This window comes from Rousettus aegyptiacus, unplaced genomic scaffold (assembly GCF_014176215.1).
Source record: "Rousettus aegyptiacus isolate mRouAeg1 unplaced genomic scaffold, mRouAeg1.p scaffold_m13_p_14, whole genome shotgun sequence".
Lineage (NCBI taxonomy): Eukaryota > Metazoa > Chordata > Mammalia > Chiroptera > Pteropodidae > Rousettus > Rousettus aegyptiacus.
Window position 1 is genome coordinate 32,886,036 of NW_023416289.1, and position 17,666 is coordinate 32,903,701.

Below are 17,666 nucleotides of genomic sequence, written 5' to 3' on the forward strand. Positions count from 1 at the left end.
CAATTTCAAGGCTTGAAGAAGCTGACTTTACACAAGGAAGAGAAAGGCTAGGCTAACCAGGGCTTAGTGACAGCTGGAAGAGCAGACAAGGGTCAGATCATAGGGGCTCTTGAGGGTTTATGATAAGAAGCACGGTAGATATCTTCTCTCTACTTAACAGGAAAAGCAGAGGCTCAGAGATGTAAAATGACATTTGCCAGTCCTCATCAGGATGGTCTTCTGACCCCCAGTCTGGGATTCCAGACTCCCTCTCAAAACTTGGTGCGCACTCTCATGATCTCAATCTGTTGCTTCATTGCAGAAGAGGAAGGAGGACAGGAAATGTGATTCATATGGTGTGCAGTTGTTTGGTATAGAAAGTTGGTGAGGGAGGTAGAGACTGACTGCTGAGATTCTAAGGAAAGAAAGGAAGCAGAGGTGGAACAAGACATCTGAGAGCTGAGAGCAGGAGAGAGGAGCCCAGAGAGGAGCTGGTTTTGGGAAGGAGAGGCAACATGCCTGAGCTCTGAGAAGGGCATGAGAGGTGACCAGGAGTCCTCCCATGCTGTGCCCATGTCCACTGGCCTGGAACGGAAGCGGCGGTGTAAGGACAGAATCATGGAGCTCTGGAGAATTATAGAAATCCTCCAGTCCAATGATTCTAAACCCTGGCTGCATTGCAGAGCCACCTGAGGCACTTCTAAAAAGTGCATTTGGGCATTTTATTTTCTTACAGCTCTCCAGGGGCTTGGGAACCTTGGAGGGTCGAGAATCACCATATCGAGTCCTGCCCCTCCACCAGACCAGCTAGAGGGGTCTCCAGTGAGGTAGCAGGAAGTACTGGCTGGGTCTGAATCTGGGCTTACACTGTGCAACTCAACTTCTCTGGGCTTTAGTTTTCTCACTGAAAAAAAAAAAAAAAAATGGGGGTGGAGTGACTAACGCACCTATATCATCACGCTATTAAGAGAATTTAATGAGCTTAATATTGTACATATAAAAAACTTAGAACAGTATCCACCATCCTGTTGATGTTTACAGATGCTTATATATGGCAATCTGTTTAAAATTATGTTTAAAACATAATTCCATTCTTCTGCTTAGAGGCTTCCAAATACTTTTCCTCCCTCACCAACTTTCTATACTTAACAGGAAAAAAATACTCGCTGGCCAAGCCCTCCGCATGGCCAGCGAGGCCCTACGTGATCTGACACTTGTCCATCTGCCCAAGCTCATTTCCCTCCTTCCATAACCCCGCCTTCTCACATCATTCCCCCTTTGCGCTGTCAACAACTCACAAAGCTCCTTCTCACCTGGGACCCTTTGCACTTGCTGCTTTGTGTTCCTGGAACCCTCTTCCCCCACATTCTCACGTGGCTCACTGAACCCTCATCTTTCAGGCTGCCTACAACGTAAATTTTATCTGTTCATAGTGGTTTCTCCTCAACCCACTCCAAAATTGCCTCCCTTTGATACAGTCGCATTACTCTGAATTACTGACTTTACTGCATTTATTACTCTCTGATATCGTTTTTGTCTTACATACTATTTTTAGAAAACTTACATGTGCACGTAGTTTAATAATTCAAATGGTCTGCTATCAAAAACAACATCCCTCACCCTCTGGTCCCACTAGTCATTTACCCCTTCTTGGAGACAACCGCTTTCACCTCTTTTCATCTAAATATTTATCCTTTCATGTCTTTAAGGAACTTCCTTATTTTACTATATGCTTTCGTTTTTCAATATCGAGTTTTATGTGTTAGCTTTCCCCTATGACAGATGAAGATTTAGCTCTCCCCAATACATAAACACACGCACCCTTCCCACTCTGTATCTTCCTAATATACTTATATCATAATTACGTAATTAGAATACTCAATGTTACACTATTGTGACTATGTAAATAGAGAAGCTCTATAATAAACTATGATTACTTTTTCTACTCTGCACAACTTTTCTCCCCACTCCTGGAATTAATAATTGCCTTTTTTTTTTTCATTTGCTTAGTTTTCTACATACTTAGCACAGATTCCTCCCCAAACTCTTTGCCAATTATTTTATTTCCTCTCAAGACCTTCAGAGGTATTCAGAAGTAGGATACAGATTTTATCTTCTTGAAGAAATCTCCCCCAAAACTTACTGATCTGCTCAAGTCTGGACAAGTGGCAGTTTATGCTGGGCATAGAGCAGCTGGCCCCTGGACGCTCTTGAGAGGCTTTTTTGTTTCTCTGCTCTTTTTTTCTTCCTTGGTTTATGTCTCCTAGCAGTTTCTTTAGAAAGTACATGTTTCAAGACTCTACATGTCATGAAACATCTTTATTTTACCTTCATGTTTAATTGCTATTGGACTATGTGTGAAATTCTTGGTTGGAAATAATTTTCCTTCAGAATTTTCAAGGCATTGCCACATTGCCTTCTAGCTTCCAGTCTTGTTCAAAATTTCCAAGATATTATGATTTCCTATTCTTTGTATGCAGACTATATTTTTCTCACTGAAAGCTTGAAGTGTCCTCACCCTTCTCTCAGTATTCTAAAATTTCATCCATTTCCTAGCCACGCGATAGACTCTCGGTCTGCAAAATAATATCATTCAGTTTGGGGAAATTTTCTTAAAACATTTTGTGATTCTTTCCTTGCCTTTATTTCTTCTCTTCTCTTTTTCTGGAACTCCTGTTATTTGGGGGCTATTGACCTCCTGGACTGGCCCTCTAATTTTTCCTTCTCTCCCATTTTCCATTTCTCCATCCTTTTGCCCTACTTTCTGTGAGATTTCTCCCAAGTTTATATTCCAGCCCTTTTATTCGATTTTTCCTTTTTGTTATCACCTTTCATTTCCAAGCACTCTCTTTTATTCCTGATCTCATTTTATGGCTGTAATATCCACTCTGATCTCTTTGAAAAACGTTCACCTTCCTGCTCTGAGTTGCCTTTTTTGGTCTTTATCCTTTATGTCAGAAGTCGTCACCAGGTATCTGGTAATATTTGGTTGCTCATCTTGAAGAAAAGGAGGGGGACTAATATATATGTATATATGTGTATACACACACACATGTGTGTGTATGTGTGTGTGTGTATATATATACATATATATGTAATATAACATTATATCTAGGGTTTGATTTAAAGGCAGAAAGAAAAAAAGGAATGGAGATACGGAAAAATCTCGATAACTTTTAAATCTAGGTGATGAATAAATTAGCTTCTATTGTACTATTTCCCTTACTTTTGATGTTTAACAATATTCACAATAAAAATGTGGTTGCTGCCAGGATTCAGCTCCTTGAGGGCTGTCAAACTGAGGGCCTCGGTTCCTGGCCGGCTGTGAGCTGGAAGACATCCTCAGTTCCTCATCATGCGAGCCTCTCTATAGCACAGCTGGCTTCAACAGAGCAAGCAAGCAAGAAAACAAGATAGGACAACATGGAAGGCAGGTTTTTTATACTCCTAATCTCTGAAGTGATCTCCCACCATTTCTGCTCAACTTGTTTTCAAAAAACAGTGAATTATACAAAAGTGTGAATACAAGGAAGGGAAATCACTGGGGCCACCTTGGAGGCTGCCCTCCATAGGCACTAAATAATGAATGAAAGCTGTGAGCACATGAATTAGGCTTCAATGAAGAGTGATTCAGCTGGGTCATGTAGGCAGGGGGACCTCCAACGTAAATGCTGAGGCTTTTTCTTCTAAGGCTGAACATATTTCGCAGGAAAAAAAAAAAATCTTCTATTCTGCCTGGAGGATGAAAATTAGACTGCCAGAAATTTAGGAGTCAAATGAAAAAGAGTGTTGGAGGGAAGGAAGAGAGTCTCAACATCTAGAGTTCCTTTAATCTCCTATTTATACTATATTGCTCTCTCTCGCAACTATGTTATTCCAAAGACCCTCTGAGTTATCTTCTCCAGAGAATAAAACTCCAATCTTTCCCTGAGTGAGAGGCAGTTGCCTCACAATAGGAAATTGGGGAAGAGATCTGAGGATTCTTTTCAAATAAACTTTCAACCCATCTCCTTATGTAAGCTTACCTTTCACTCCCATTTCCACAGGCACTTGTTACCTCATGAGCTTATGTGGACTCTGCCTTAGAATTTTGGTTGAATCTTGGTTTTTTCTACTGGCTTAAGATTCATCTTTCATAGATCTGCCAAGTCAGTTACCAGTTACCACTCTTTCATCTGCTTTCCAGCTTCCAAAATTTTGATGGCATTGCATTCTTTTTTGTTCTCCCTGCCCTTGTGGGTTTAGTGCCTTTTTAAAAAATCTCTTTACTATCATTATAGTGTCATTTCAGGAAGGAGCCAAAGGAGAAGAATATATTCAATCCGCCATCATTAACCTCAAGTATTCCTTCCTTATTATTTGTTTGTTTGCCTGTTTATTGTCTGTCTTCCTCTCTTAAATGAGGATTTGTCTATTTCGCTTACCTATACATCCACAGTACCCAGACCATTCTTGACACAGGTAGGGGTTCAAAAAATGACTGAATCAATTTGCTGGTGAAAAAACTTGTTACCCACTATCAATAATTCGGTAGCAGAATTTGCATCCAGTGCCCTTCCTGCCACAGCATGGGTAGAATGTGGGTGATTTTGCTAATGATACCTAACAAGTTATAAAGTGCTTCACATGTGTATAAGTGGTTTAAGGATCTTATCTCATTTGATCCTGACAAGAGCCCATTAGCCAGATAGGAAAATAATTGTTATTGGCCCTAATATAGTTATGATCCTTGCCAAGGACTATCCTGTGCCAAAGAAATCACCAACCTTCTTCTTGGCCTTTCATTCCACACCATTACCATTTGTCTGACTCCTCCCAACACTTCCTCTGCAAATTGGACTTTTAAGGTTTGTCATCTCTCAAAGAAAAAGTCGTTAAGAATCTAAGACAAACTCATTTATAAAGAGGAAGACATGTAAGATATGAATAAATATTAAAAGAGCCTTCGAGCAAAGAGGGTGTCTGAGTTTTGTTACATGGTTGGAGCAGGGACGAAAAAGGAAGAGAAAGAAAGAAAGAAAGAAAGAAAGAAAGAAAGAAAGAAAGAAAGAAAGAAAGAAAGAAAGAAAGAAAGAAAGAAAGAAAGACTGTCCAAATTAGTACAGCATAGAGAAGAGGTTGGTACTGGGAGGGGGACTTAGATCCTGGAAAAGGGGAAAATAAGTCCTAGAACTGAAGAGCAGTCTGTGTATGATGGGCAAAGAAGTGGGATGAAAATAACCATCTGCCACAATCAGTAGTCTCTCTCTCTCTCTCTCTCTCTCTCTCTCTCTCTCTCTCTCTCTCTCTCTCTCTCTCTGTGTGTGTGTGTGTGTGTATGTATATGTATGTATATATATATATATATATATATATCAAAAAAGGTATAAAAAGAAAAAGGAAAACTATAATAAGATCATAAAACCAGTTACAAAATACTCTAAATAGCAGGTTCTATAAAACAATGACATCAAGATCTTGGGACCTAAGGTGAGCTTAGTCTGAATTCTGCCTGCGGCTCCCCAGTGAAAAGTGAAAGCAGGGTACATAGCTCCCTTAAAGGAAGCAAGATGTGACCTCAGAAATCACACAAAGTCTCAAGGGCACACGTCAAAGAGATAAAGGGCTATAAAGGGCCCCACACGTTCCTGGTGCCCCTCGCTGTCTTCGCTTGAAATCTGCCTGCCACCTCGTGGATATATAAGGTTATTACCTGCCCCCAAAGCCTGGGAGGCCCAGGCACTACAGAGGCTGTGGCCTCTGTTACTCACATGCATCCAGGAATCTCTCAGAAACAGAAATTCAGAGATGAGGTGTTAGCAAGGGGTCCACCTACTTAATTCTGCATCAAATAAAGATGATTCTTGGTGTGGGAAGAGGGTCAAGACATCATATTAAGCTACGAAAATAGTTGCAGAAAAGCATAAAGAAAACAGTATTGTCCATAATGGTAAAGAGGTATTAATAATAATAATAATAATAATAATAATAATAGTAGCAGCTAAGTGTCCTCAGACCTTTGACACATGGACGCAGGGCTAATCCCTGTGTTTGCGTTATTTGATGACTTTGTACCAAAGCACAGTGTCAGTGTTGTCATGGCTTTCTTTTTACAAAAAAGGAAATTGAGACTTAGAATGATTGTTAAATAACTTGCCCAATATCTCATAGCAAATAAGTGACATGAGTAGGACTAAAACCTGGGTCTGTGCCACTCTAGAGTCTGAACTCTCAGCCATTATCTTGTACCGCCTCCCTAAGAACATCACATGCGTGCATGTAGGTGTGTGTATGTAAAATTCTGAAAGGCTACGTGACAGTCAACAGTGGTTACTTTAGGGAGTTAGGGAAAGGGGAGATAGGTCAACTTTCATCTTCTCCTTTACATATTCCGTACTATTTGCATTCTCCCAATGAGCATGGATTATTTCATAATAAAATATATTTATTTTAAATAATAAAGTAATAATTCCGCTTCCCAAACTCACATACAGATGCAAATTCAAATTACTGTAGTATTTAGGCCCTGTTTACTGAGCAATTACTATGTACCTCATTGAGCGCTAAGCACTTCACATGCAAGACTTCACTGAATCTCCACAATGGGGTCTGGAGGGAGTATAATCTCATTAGCCCTCTTTACAGAAGAGGAATCTGAGTCTCAGAGATGTGAATTGACCTCGCCAATGTTACACAATGATGCAGGGACTCAACTCAGGTCTGACTGGTTTCAGAGCCCATGATTTTTACCTACTTTAGTATGCCAGTTACGCAGGAATGATCACGATGATAATAATAGCAATTCAAGTGGTTACTATATGCCAGGACTATGCTTTTCATGCATGATCTCGTCAAATCTCCATGTCAATCCCCATTTTACTGATGAGGAAACTGAGATTCAGCAGCGAGGAAGTCCCTTATTTGCCCATGGTCACCCAGCAGAATTGGGAGTAAAACTCAAGTCACCATACATGGCACTAGCATCCACCCAGTTGCTCAGATCAAAAACTCAGTAGTTGCCCTTGACTCCTTCTTTTTCCTTTGCCTCCCCATGTCTAATCCTTTGGTTTCAGTTGGTTCCAACTTCCAAAATACTCAGTTCTCACTATCCAGCTACTGCAGCCCCAGTGGAAGCCACTCCCACCTCTCATCTGGGCCACTGTGAAGGGCTCCTCACTGACCTCCATTCTTCTACTCCTGCCTCTTGGCCTCGATCCCATCCATTCTCTATACTGCAGTCGATGAGATCTTTTCCAAATGTCCTCTCATGCAGCTGTTCTTGTGGTCTTACAAAAGAATTAAGCCCTGAAAAGAATAGCATGAGTGACCGTTTTCTCACTTTTCTAAGGATGATACTAGCCACTACCATTCTCTAATACAATAGGAGGTGACCTGATCCATTACATGCAATAAATGCCTTAGAGTGTTAGGGCTTAATTCTTCACAAGAACTTGGTGGAAATAGCTGCAAAAGTTTCCTGTCACACTTCAGCTATCGATGACCGCAGCCTACTAGGCCCTTGTGACCTGCCAGCCACCGCACCTCCACCTCTGGTTCGTTTTCTACTATCTTTTTCCCCCGAACACAAGAGCTCTTTTCTATTCATTTATAGAAGCCTCGTCTCTGCCTCAAGACTTTTGCAAAGCCTGTTCTTCCTTCTGCCTGGAGTGCCGTGTCAGCCACAAAATTCCCTCGTGGCTAAATGGGTTTGGACAAGTTGAAATGAAGTTGCGGTATGATTATTGCTTTAAAATATTTTATTATGAAATATTTCAAACATATGTAAAAATATGAGAAACCATACTAACAAAGCCTAATGTACACATCCCCCAACTTTATCCATCTTAACATTTTGACCTGTGTGCTTCACACTTGTTTTAAGAACTAAAACATTACAGATAGAGCTGAAGCTCCCTCGTCCCTTTCCTAACTCTATTTTCTGCCCTCTCCAGAGGTAACACAAATCTTGTTAGGGAAGGATTTTTTCCCATCCATGTTTTTACACTTCTACTGCAAATGGGGGTACCCACAAACATGTAGTATTACTTTGCATGTTCTAAAGCCTTGCATGAATGGTCTCACTCTGTAAGTATCGTTTTGTGACTTGCTTTTTTCATCTAACATTGTTTTTCAGTTGCAGCCCACTCATAAATGTCACTCTATCTCATTGTCACTGCATGATATCTACCATTCCAGTAGATAGATATACCATATTTTATTTTCCATTCTCTGACTGATGGACATTTAGGTAGTTTCCACCTGTGAGCTATTGTGAGCATTGCTGCTATGGAAATTATTATACCTACCTCTTTGCGTATACATGCAAGAGTTCCTAGTTTTTTCCTAAGACGATAGTTGCTGGGGTACACATATCCACGACTTTGTACTTCAGTTCTGGTTTTTTCATTCAGGGGTCTGATGAGAAGCTTTAGTGACAGAAAGTTAGACCCAGCCATGCTTTGCCATTTGAATTTTATTTTTTCTTTCTGTGAAATGGACATAATAATAATATCTACTTCATAAAGTTATAAGAATTGAATAAGAACATGAATGTAAGGTACATATCTTACACATGGCAGGTGCTCGGTACCTGGGAGCTTTCTATGTCTTACAGAGACAGGAAGTTAAAGTGATTAAAAACTTAGGCTTTGGAGTCTAACAGAACCTGGGTGTAAAGCGTGGCTCTTCTACTTCCTCTCTGGATGTCCTTGGGAAAGTCGCTTCACTTTTCTGAGCTTCAGTTTCCTCATTCATTAGAAGAGAGCAAACGAGTGCAATTGCGATGATCTGTTCTCTAAGTACGAATCTGTCAGGGTCATGATCTGACTAGAGTTATACAGCATAATCATAACAGCGACAGTTTGTTAATATGAATAGAATTAGGCTAATATTTATTGTTTCTTACCTCCTGTGAAGCGTTGGTATTATTCTCATTTTATAAACAATTGAAATGGTGGCCCTGACAGAGTAGCAATCCAGAGGTCACATAGCTAACAAACTGGTAGGAACAGAATTTGAAATCAGCTCTGACTAATTTAAAAATTATGTTCTAATCACCAGGCTACACTGCCTTAAATGACTTGGGCAGCTGTCCATTATTTTCAGCAGTGGTTCCCAAATCTTTTTAAAGGAATGGAAATTTTGTCCAGCAAAATCTTATATGGAACCCCAGTTTATAAGGCAAATGATGTTAGAATTACTCCAGTTAAAGCGGAGGTAGTATTATAAGTGCGTGCGAGTTTAATCCTGGCTCCGCCAGGTACTGGCTATGTGTGCCTAAACACATTGCTTCATCTCTCTGAAATTCAGTTTCTTCATTTGTAAGATGGGGATAATAATGCCAACCTAATAGCATTGTTATGTGGATCAACTTAGATAATATATGCAAAGCACTTAGCATAAAGCCTGGCTGTGATAAGAACCAAATAAGAGTGGCTGTTGCTGCAATTGTGGCTGTGGTTGTTAGCACCTTCAGGACTCTTCACTGATCGCAGGATGGCATGGCAATTTCTCAGCCTTGCATTCCTGGCCCTCCATCATCCAACTGAACCTGCATTTCCAGCCTTCACCACCCACAGTACAGCCAATACTGGTAGTCTCTGTACTACCAGTTCTGTGTTTATGTTTTTCCCACTGGGAGGGGACCCCCCTCTTTGTCCTGTCTCTTGCTCCAAAGGTATGAAAATATGTTTTAAAAAAATATTTGGTTTAAAACTTTCATTGTGCAAATTTTCAAAATGTACAAAAGTAAAATCTGGTACAAATTCATGTATCTATCACTTAGCTTTAGTAATAATCGACCTTATTTCCTATATGTACCCCAACCTACTCACCCCAGTAGATTGCTTTGAAGCAAATCCCAAACAACTTATTAATTCATCTGTAAATTCATCGTTATGTATCTCTAAGATACATAATGTTCTCTAAGTACGAATTCATTAGAAGAGACCAAACGAGTGCAATAAAAATTAGCCTAATTCTATTCATATTAACAAACTGTCGCTGTTATGATTATGCTGTATAACTCCAGTCAGATCATGACCCTGACAGATTCGTACTTAGAGAACAGATCACATAACAATGCTATTAGGTTGGCATTATTATCCCCGTCTTACAAGACTCCTTTTAAAAACACAACTGCAGTGCCATTTTCACATCAAAAAATGAATAATTTCTTAACGTCGATCTGTCAGTGTTCAAATTTTCTTGGTCTCATAAATAATTTTTTAGTTTATTTGTTCAAATTAGGATACAGACAAAATCTATACATCAAATTTAAGTAATATATTCCTTAATTTGTTTTGAAGATTTTTACTCTCTTCTCCTTTTCTCCTTCAATGTTTTTATTGAAGAACCTGGGTCATTAGTTCTCTGGAATTTCTCATGGGAAATTGGAGTCGGGGGGTGGGGTGCTTCCTCGTGGAACCCTTTACCAAGTTATTTTTCATTTTTTCCCCCTGCAAACTGGTAGTTAGATCTAGAGTCTAGAGTTTTAATCAGATTTAGGGTTGACTTTTGGCAAGAATACTTCATAGGTGGTGATATGTGCCTTGTCTTGTATCACATTTGCAAAGGCAAGTCTCCTTATCTCTCTTTTAGTGTTGGATGAATCCATGGGTTCACAGATTGTCAGCCTGATTCACCATTCTAAAGTTCTCTGTCAGTGTTTCACCTGACAGTTTTAGCAGTCATTAATCTAGCCTAGATCTATAGTTTTATTAAGTTTTGCAAAATGATGATACTATAATTCTATTTATCCATCTGCATTTATTAGCTGCAAATCCTTGTATCAAGAAGAACTATTTGTTTGTCCTGAGGTACAATTCATACAGGAAAGAGAATAAATGCATGATCCTTTCCTTTTATTTATCTATTTTCAAAATAATAAATTGGTTCCCAACACCCTCTAAAGGTAACCAATGAGTTTGTTGTTGTTGTTTTATAGTATCATTATGAATTCTTCAGTGCCCAGCTCAAAAACTACTTCCCTTAGTTTTCTTACCTTGACTCTAAAGGAATTTCTCCCTTCTGATGAATTTAATTTGAACACATCTTTTCTAGTGGTATCCTGTACTTTCTACCTGTGCACTCCTTTATGTTCAGCTGGATTATAAACCTCTTAGGTGGTCTGCGCAGTAGTACTTAACTGTAATGCCTCGGGCAATGCTTCTCAAACTTCATGGAGCATATGAACCATGGGGCAGCCAGGAGTGTGGTGGAGGGTGGTGGGGAGCGGTGGCAGGTTCTCATTAAAATGCAAATTCTGATTCCTTGGCTCTGGAGTGGGCTGAGATTCTGAGTTTCTCACAAGCCCAGGTGATGCTGATACTACTGGTCCAAGGGCCACACTTTAAATAGCAAAAGTGTAGGGGAAATATATAGGAAATCTACTTCATTCATTCAGTAAGAGATGCCTGTTCTGGGCCAGTTCATGGGCTAGTCTCTGCTACTTTAAAATGTAAAGGCTTTTTTGATTTGTTTCTTTGTTTTATTACAGAGTTTTACTTATCTATTTTTTAAGTTTAATTGGTATCCAATATTATATCATGTTAGTTTCAGGTGTAGAGTTTTCATTTTTTAAATTATTCTTTTGAATATGTAATAGTGCATTTGCTAAAAAAATTTTTTTTCATAATATCAATAAAAGGACCCAGTTAAAGTACATTAGTCCCCAAAAGGCGATCACCATTACTTCTTTAGTTTTATTCTACATTTTCTGTATATAAGAGCATATATTTGTACCATCTCTCTTTTTTCTAAGATACTATTCACAGTGCTCTGCCGCTTTCTTTTTTCATTTTACTAGATTTTAGAGATTGTTCTATATCTCAACATATATCTCTATATCCTGTTTAATGGGTAGCATAGTGTGCACACAGATGCACTGCTCGTTTTTATGGAGTATACAGTGAAGTGTGATTACTTTTGGTTTCTTCCTCATCCTACACATTGCCCAGAGAAAACCAGTGTCTTATCTTCTATTCTTTCGATGCTGTGAATTACCTGGCTCATGTTGGTACATTTTTGTCAGTTTTGTTTAAAAATCAGAATACATTCCTCACTCATTTCCACAAGCATATCTACACTTTTTTTTTCAGATTCCAGTCTCCCTACACTAAAATTGTTACTTTACTCTCTATTTCCTCAGCACTCACAACTTTTTCAAAGACATTCTGTTGTTTTAATAATATATTATTGTAAATATACATAAATATGTTTAAAATGTATATTGTCGGGGTTCAGGACACACTACCCCCAAAATATGGTGCCTTTGTATATTGAATATTTAAAACTAACGTCATTTGAGAAAATAGGCTCAGGAATGACTTTTTGACTTTCCCCTGAAGCAGGTCCTAGGACCCTTATGTGAGAAATGCGCTCCCTGCACCTGGAGGAAAGGAGCACCCTAATCTCCAAGATGGAGAGACCCCCCAAGAGGAATCTGAATGAACACACCTTGCTGAGCTTCCCACAGCTTACTACACTAAGCTCATACTCCTTTTGTCCTATCCCATTTTTCCATAACTTTCTACTCTTCATCAAACTCAGCACAGAAATATAGAGATTTAACCTCCTTTTCAGGTCTTCATTTCTTTGTGAAGGTTCCCATGTCCCATAAAACTGATATTAAACAAATTTGCATGCTTTTCTCATGTTAATCTATCTTTTGTTACAGAGAACCAGCCAAGAACCTAGAAGGGTAGAAGGAAAAGATATTTTTCCCTCTCTTATAATGTATGGAAGTCAAAACACTAATAGCGGAAGCCTTCAGTCATCCTTCCCTTCCTCCATTTGCTCCTCCCCTCTCACAGGATGGTTTCTCGCCCAACAAGGTAATTACAATCTTGGATTTTGCATAAGTTGTTCTCTGGCTTTCCTTTTCTCAGTGGTTCGCAAGCTCTAGTGCATCAGAATCACCTACAGAGCTTGTTAAAACACAGATTGTACCCCCCAATACAGGAAGAGAAGAACAATCTTATCACCAGAGTCTGGAAGTCAACTCCAGTTTGTAAACAAACCTACTAAAATAACCCTAATCTTCCACTAGTTTCCCCCATATATTTCCTAGTCACTGTCCCATAGTGTACTGCCCCTAGTCCAAGACGCTTTGTGTTATCACAGCCCCACAATTTGTTGTTCCTTGTATAAAAATGTACATAAGCTTTTGGGCCTAATGACTTCTTCGAGTCTACATTTTTCTTCTGAAAACCCCAGTGTACATGTAAAAAATATATATTAAATAAATTCGTATGCTTTTCTCCTGTTAATCTGTCTTATATCAGTTTAATTCCTAAGCCAGCCATAGAATTTAAGACAGTAGGAGGAAATTTTTCCTCCTTCAACACGAATTTAATTTTACTTCCTCAAGTAAGCTACAGGCCATAGTTTGCAAACCCAGTTGCTTATAAAGGCCAAACAACAATGTAAGTAAGTGAAACCTGGCAGGTAGAACTTTACTGACCTAGAGATCATGTCCTGTGTAAAGAGGGCAGCTGTTACTTGCATTTAAGCCAATCACAGATCCATTATTCTCTGATTTTCCCAGTTTTCAAGAGAAACCAGAAATAATCTCAACTAATTCAGATGAGATCAGGCACATGCAAGGTGGCAATCCCAACTAATTCAACAGTTTAAAACACAGAGCAGGCACACAGAGTATGTAGGATTCTATGCAGAATACATCTGCATGAACTAAAACTGAACCCAGTTGGTGTTTCAAGACCCTTACAGTAAATGGGTGGGCGGGTGGGTGGGTAGGTGGATGGATGGATGGATGGACGGACGGATGGATGGATGGATGGATGGATAGATGGTTTGGTGAGTGAATGAGTGATTGAGTGAGTAAATAATGAATCTGGGTCATTGTGGCAGCTCTTTTGGGGAGTGGAGGGAACAAGCAATTCTTGAGTTCCTGCTATGTGCCTGGCCTCCTGAAAGTGGTTTTGCACACCTTATCTCATCTAACCTTTATAACAATACCACAAGGTCATTATTATCATTCTTATTTATTTCTACATTTATTTCACAGATAAAGAAATGAATGCTTAGAAGGCCCAGGGTCATGCCAGTAGTTTTCTTTATTTAAAACCTACCTACTTTTTAAAAGGGGGCAGATGGGCTCATTGATTTAAGCTGGGTCCTGAGCCTTGGATTCCAGATAGCTCTGCTATACTAAAGTGCCACCGCCAAAGGCAACAGGTTCTCAAAAGGCAGGAGAGGAGGGCGCTAGCAGTTCAGAGAGCAGATTTAATTCCCTGGGCATCTTACCAAGCAACTCACAGCTTCGTGCTCCTCAAGGATGTCAGCCAGTTCTGAGGAGCCAAGACACAAGGGATCTCTTGCCATCTCGATATGTCCTTCCCACTTCCTCCTAGCTCACTGCCTTCTTGGAATTCAATATTTTTGCCTACAGACGTGGAGCCCACTCCATCTTAATTCCTTTCTAGAGCCCAGTAGGATAAGGACAGAGACATAGATTCAGAAGCAATTTGGTTGGAAAACATTTTATTGGGAGTTACTGAGCCAGGAAAGAGTGATTGTAGGTTGGTAATCAGATCCCACACGAGCCCTCTCTTTTAATGGGTATCAGCAGTGCTGGGTCTTGAAGGGAACGGTCACTGGGCATCAGGAGTTGCACTCCTCAGTCCTTTCAGCTAGAGGGAGAGAGGTTGTGGTCAAATTCAGGGCCCTCGGGCACAGGAAGCTGGAGTCCCCCATCAGGAAGCCCATGATAGGGTGCGGCACTGATGGAAAGGAATCTCTGCCCCAGTCTAAGTACCCATTTGCTTCTAAATATTGTAACTGAGATTTCCCTCGACTTTGGTGAGAAGAAGGTTTACCCTCCCTTCACTGTCCCCACTCTCCCTCACAGATCCTCTGCTTCTTCCCTCACTCCTGACCTACTTACCCTCCTAACACCCACAACCTCTCACCTTAGGAAAGGCATCCCAGTTGAGGAAAGGAAGCTTCTTTTTGATAGTCTGAAACAGAAAAAGAGAATGAGAGATGTGTAACATGTCAGGTGAGCATGGATCAGTAAGCAATCATGGAATGAGCTCTCTGCAGTGGTGATGGTGGTGGTGTTTTGTAATTACAGTGAGAACCAATATCTCTTGACCCTTATTCTGTGTCTGCCTTATACTAACTGCTTTGTAGGTATGATTTTGTTTGATCTTCACAGCGACCTTTTGAGGTAGGAACTGTCATCATCCCCATATCATAGATGAGGAAACTGAGGCTCAGAGAACTGAGGACATTTGCTTGAGGGCACATAGTATGTGCAGAGTCATGCTATACAAGCCCTAGTTCCAGTATTGCCACTGACTTAGCCTTCTAAGTTTGGGTAAGCCACCCAATATAGGACCTCAGTTTCTTCATAGAGGATGAGGGAATTCAAATAAACTCTTGACCAATTAAGGTCTTCCTTTTCTGGAATTGTCTTTGTGGCCTTGTTCCTGCCCTGCCATGTTAGGAAAATAAGGTATAACCATGACAGCCTCCTGAGGAAATTTCCTTTGGCTAGACGGCACCCAAGTACGGCCAGTACTCCCTTCTAGAACTCAAGAAACAACCCGGAAGGCTAGAACTAGCACGTGTTTCCACTACCCTGGGAAGACTGCAGACAGTCAAGGAGAGTAAGGAGTGTCCCTGCACTTACCTCAAAGAGGGCGTGCCAGTTCAGGAATTCTTCAGTCTTAAAAGCCTTAAAAAAGAGACCAGAAGAGGTTCAGTTCCAGGGAAGGACAGAGCTTAGCCACTAGCCTTCTGGAAAGGGTGAAGGAACCATGGCAGCTTTGCAAGCTTGCTCCCAAGGCATGGATCTCCTTTTTGTTATGGGTATTTGTGGGGGCAGCACTAGAGATTGTACTTACAGATCGCAACTTGTCGATGTTCAGGAACTGAGTATTCAAGGCCTAGGCAAAAAAGCAAGATGTTGCTAAGCAAAAAAGCAAAAGTTGCTAAGGAGCATGAAAGACAGGACAAACTCATGGCTGGGGTGTGAAGAAACAGGTGTTTACCTCAGGTCCTGCTGCATAGTTACCAATGGTGGTTTCTTCCTGGAAAGTGAAAGGAAGAAAGAAGACAAATGACCACATGATGGCAAATCCCTCTCCCAAAATCCTCTCTGCTAGCTCTGCCTTCCTGCAGAGGCCAGTCCCCAAGCAGATAGCCTATTCTCCAACATGGGGCTTCAGTTAACCCATTCTGTTCCAGCACTGCGGATGCTGACAGATGTGCAAGATGAAGAGAAGGGCAGGTTTAAGTTAGAGAAGTTAAAAACCCAGGTCCGCATCCTTATAGGCAGCAGATGGAAAGGGTGGAGAAAGAGGACTCCTCCCAAGAATAACGAGCTGGCGTTGTTCTGCAGTCAATTTGAGGTGTTCCTGAGAGCTGGGTGGAGGCCATTGGCATGCTGGTGGGAGCCACACTGCTAAAGTGCCCTGCCTTCCTTGAATTGATTGAAGTTGGTTTGCTTTGTGATTTTATTGCCACCAAAGTTCAAGTCTCTGTTTCCCTCATCGATTTGCTAACTCCCCCAGACCTCATTGCAGCCCATCTTGTTGCTCTCCCAACTTGTCCAGCTTATTGTCCCTTATTTCTTACTATGCACAACAGAGGTCACAAACAGCTAGCCTACAGGCTAGACCCAAATGTTGAGATCTCACAATAATTTGGCTGGTTTGTTTATAAATTTGAATTAAATACATTTGATGAGTAAGAATTCATAAATCGGATTTTCAGTTTCTCCTGAAATTTTTCAAACTCTGTCCACATTGGGTACATTTTCCTACTTAGCAGCAGTAAGATGGAATATAGACTGTCCCCTTTTAGATCAGGCAAGCTCACTGCACCTCTCCTGAGTCCCTCCCCCCCACCCCAGCCCTCTTATTCACTGACATCACTTGCTTAGATCCTAAGCAATTGAGTCTGTGACCCTGTCATTGACTTTTAAGTCCAGTATACACATTGTCTCCCCACCTTGGGATAAGAAGGGGATAGAGAGGCTTCAGGATTCCTCTTGGCTGGAGACTGGCTTATTAGGATGCTTCTATGGCCTAGGCTCCAGAGATAGTAGGGAACTTCCAGTCACCAGGAAGCCATTCCCAGGGATACAAATAAAACAAAGGTGAGGCTGAACCCAGACAACCAACCTTAGCCCCTGTCTCTTGCTAGGATTCAGCTGTCCAGCCTCCACCCCATCCTTTACCATCCCTTCCAGAAAAATCGGCATCTCCATCCCTACAGATCTTCCCAGAAATGCTTTATTTCCTTCCTCCCTTCTTCCCTCCCTCAGAGCCCCAGCTTCTCACTCAGCCCCCGATAATATTCAAAAATAAGAACCACTTATCTAGTAAGAGAAGATAAAGAAATCAAAGAGTAAGTGAGGTAATAAGTGTAAGTAGAAGAGAACCCAGGTGATGTGCTCACCTCAGAACTACCCAGGGCAGCCCCCTGAGCAGAGTGGAGCGCCAGGAGAGAGAGAAGCACCACGACAGGAAGAACTGGGATCTTCATGGTGTCAAGTTTGGGGTGCTCTGAGGCGGGGCCTTACTGCTTGCCCTTTATATTCCCAGGGAGGCAGATGTGAGCAGAAATGGGGTCCCCACCCAACTGACTCACCCCCAGATCCTGTCACCCACCCCCAGGGCTCTGGGTGGAGAGGTGTGGACTGTTCCCCACTTACCTTAGATTTCTCAATTTACATT

The 17,666-nt window shown here is 40.9% G+C and overlaps 1 protein-coding gene across 1 annotated transcript; it reads right to left on the minus strand.

The window, feature by feature from the left end:
• Positions 1-14,531: 14,531 nt before the first annotated feature.
• LOC107497614 (keratinocyte differentiation associated protein) lies at positions 14,532-17,491 on the minus strand. The gene is made up of 6 exons (XM_016119620.2): positions 17,389-17,491; positions 15,978-16,016; positions 15,831-15,872; positions 15,617-15,661; positions 14,892-14,939; positions 14,532-14,612 (listed from the first exon to the last, which is right to left on the minus strand). Exons 1-6 carry the CDS (start codon positions 17,473-17,475, stop codon positions 14,574-14,576), a joined length of 300 nt encoding a protein of 99 aa, XP_015975106.1. The 5' UTR covers positions 17,476-17,491; the 3' UTR covers positions 14,532-14,573.
• Between the last annotated feature and the right edge of the window lie 175 nt (positions 17,492-17,666).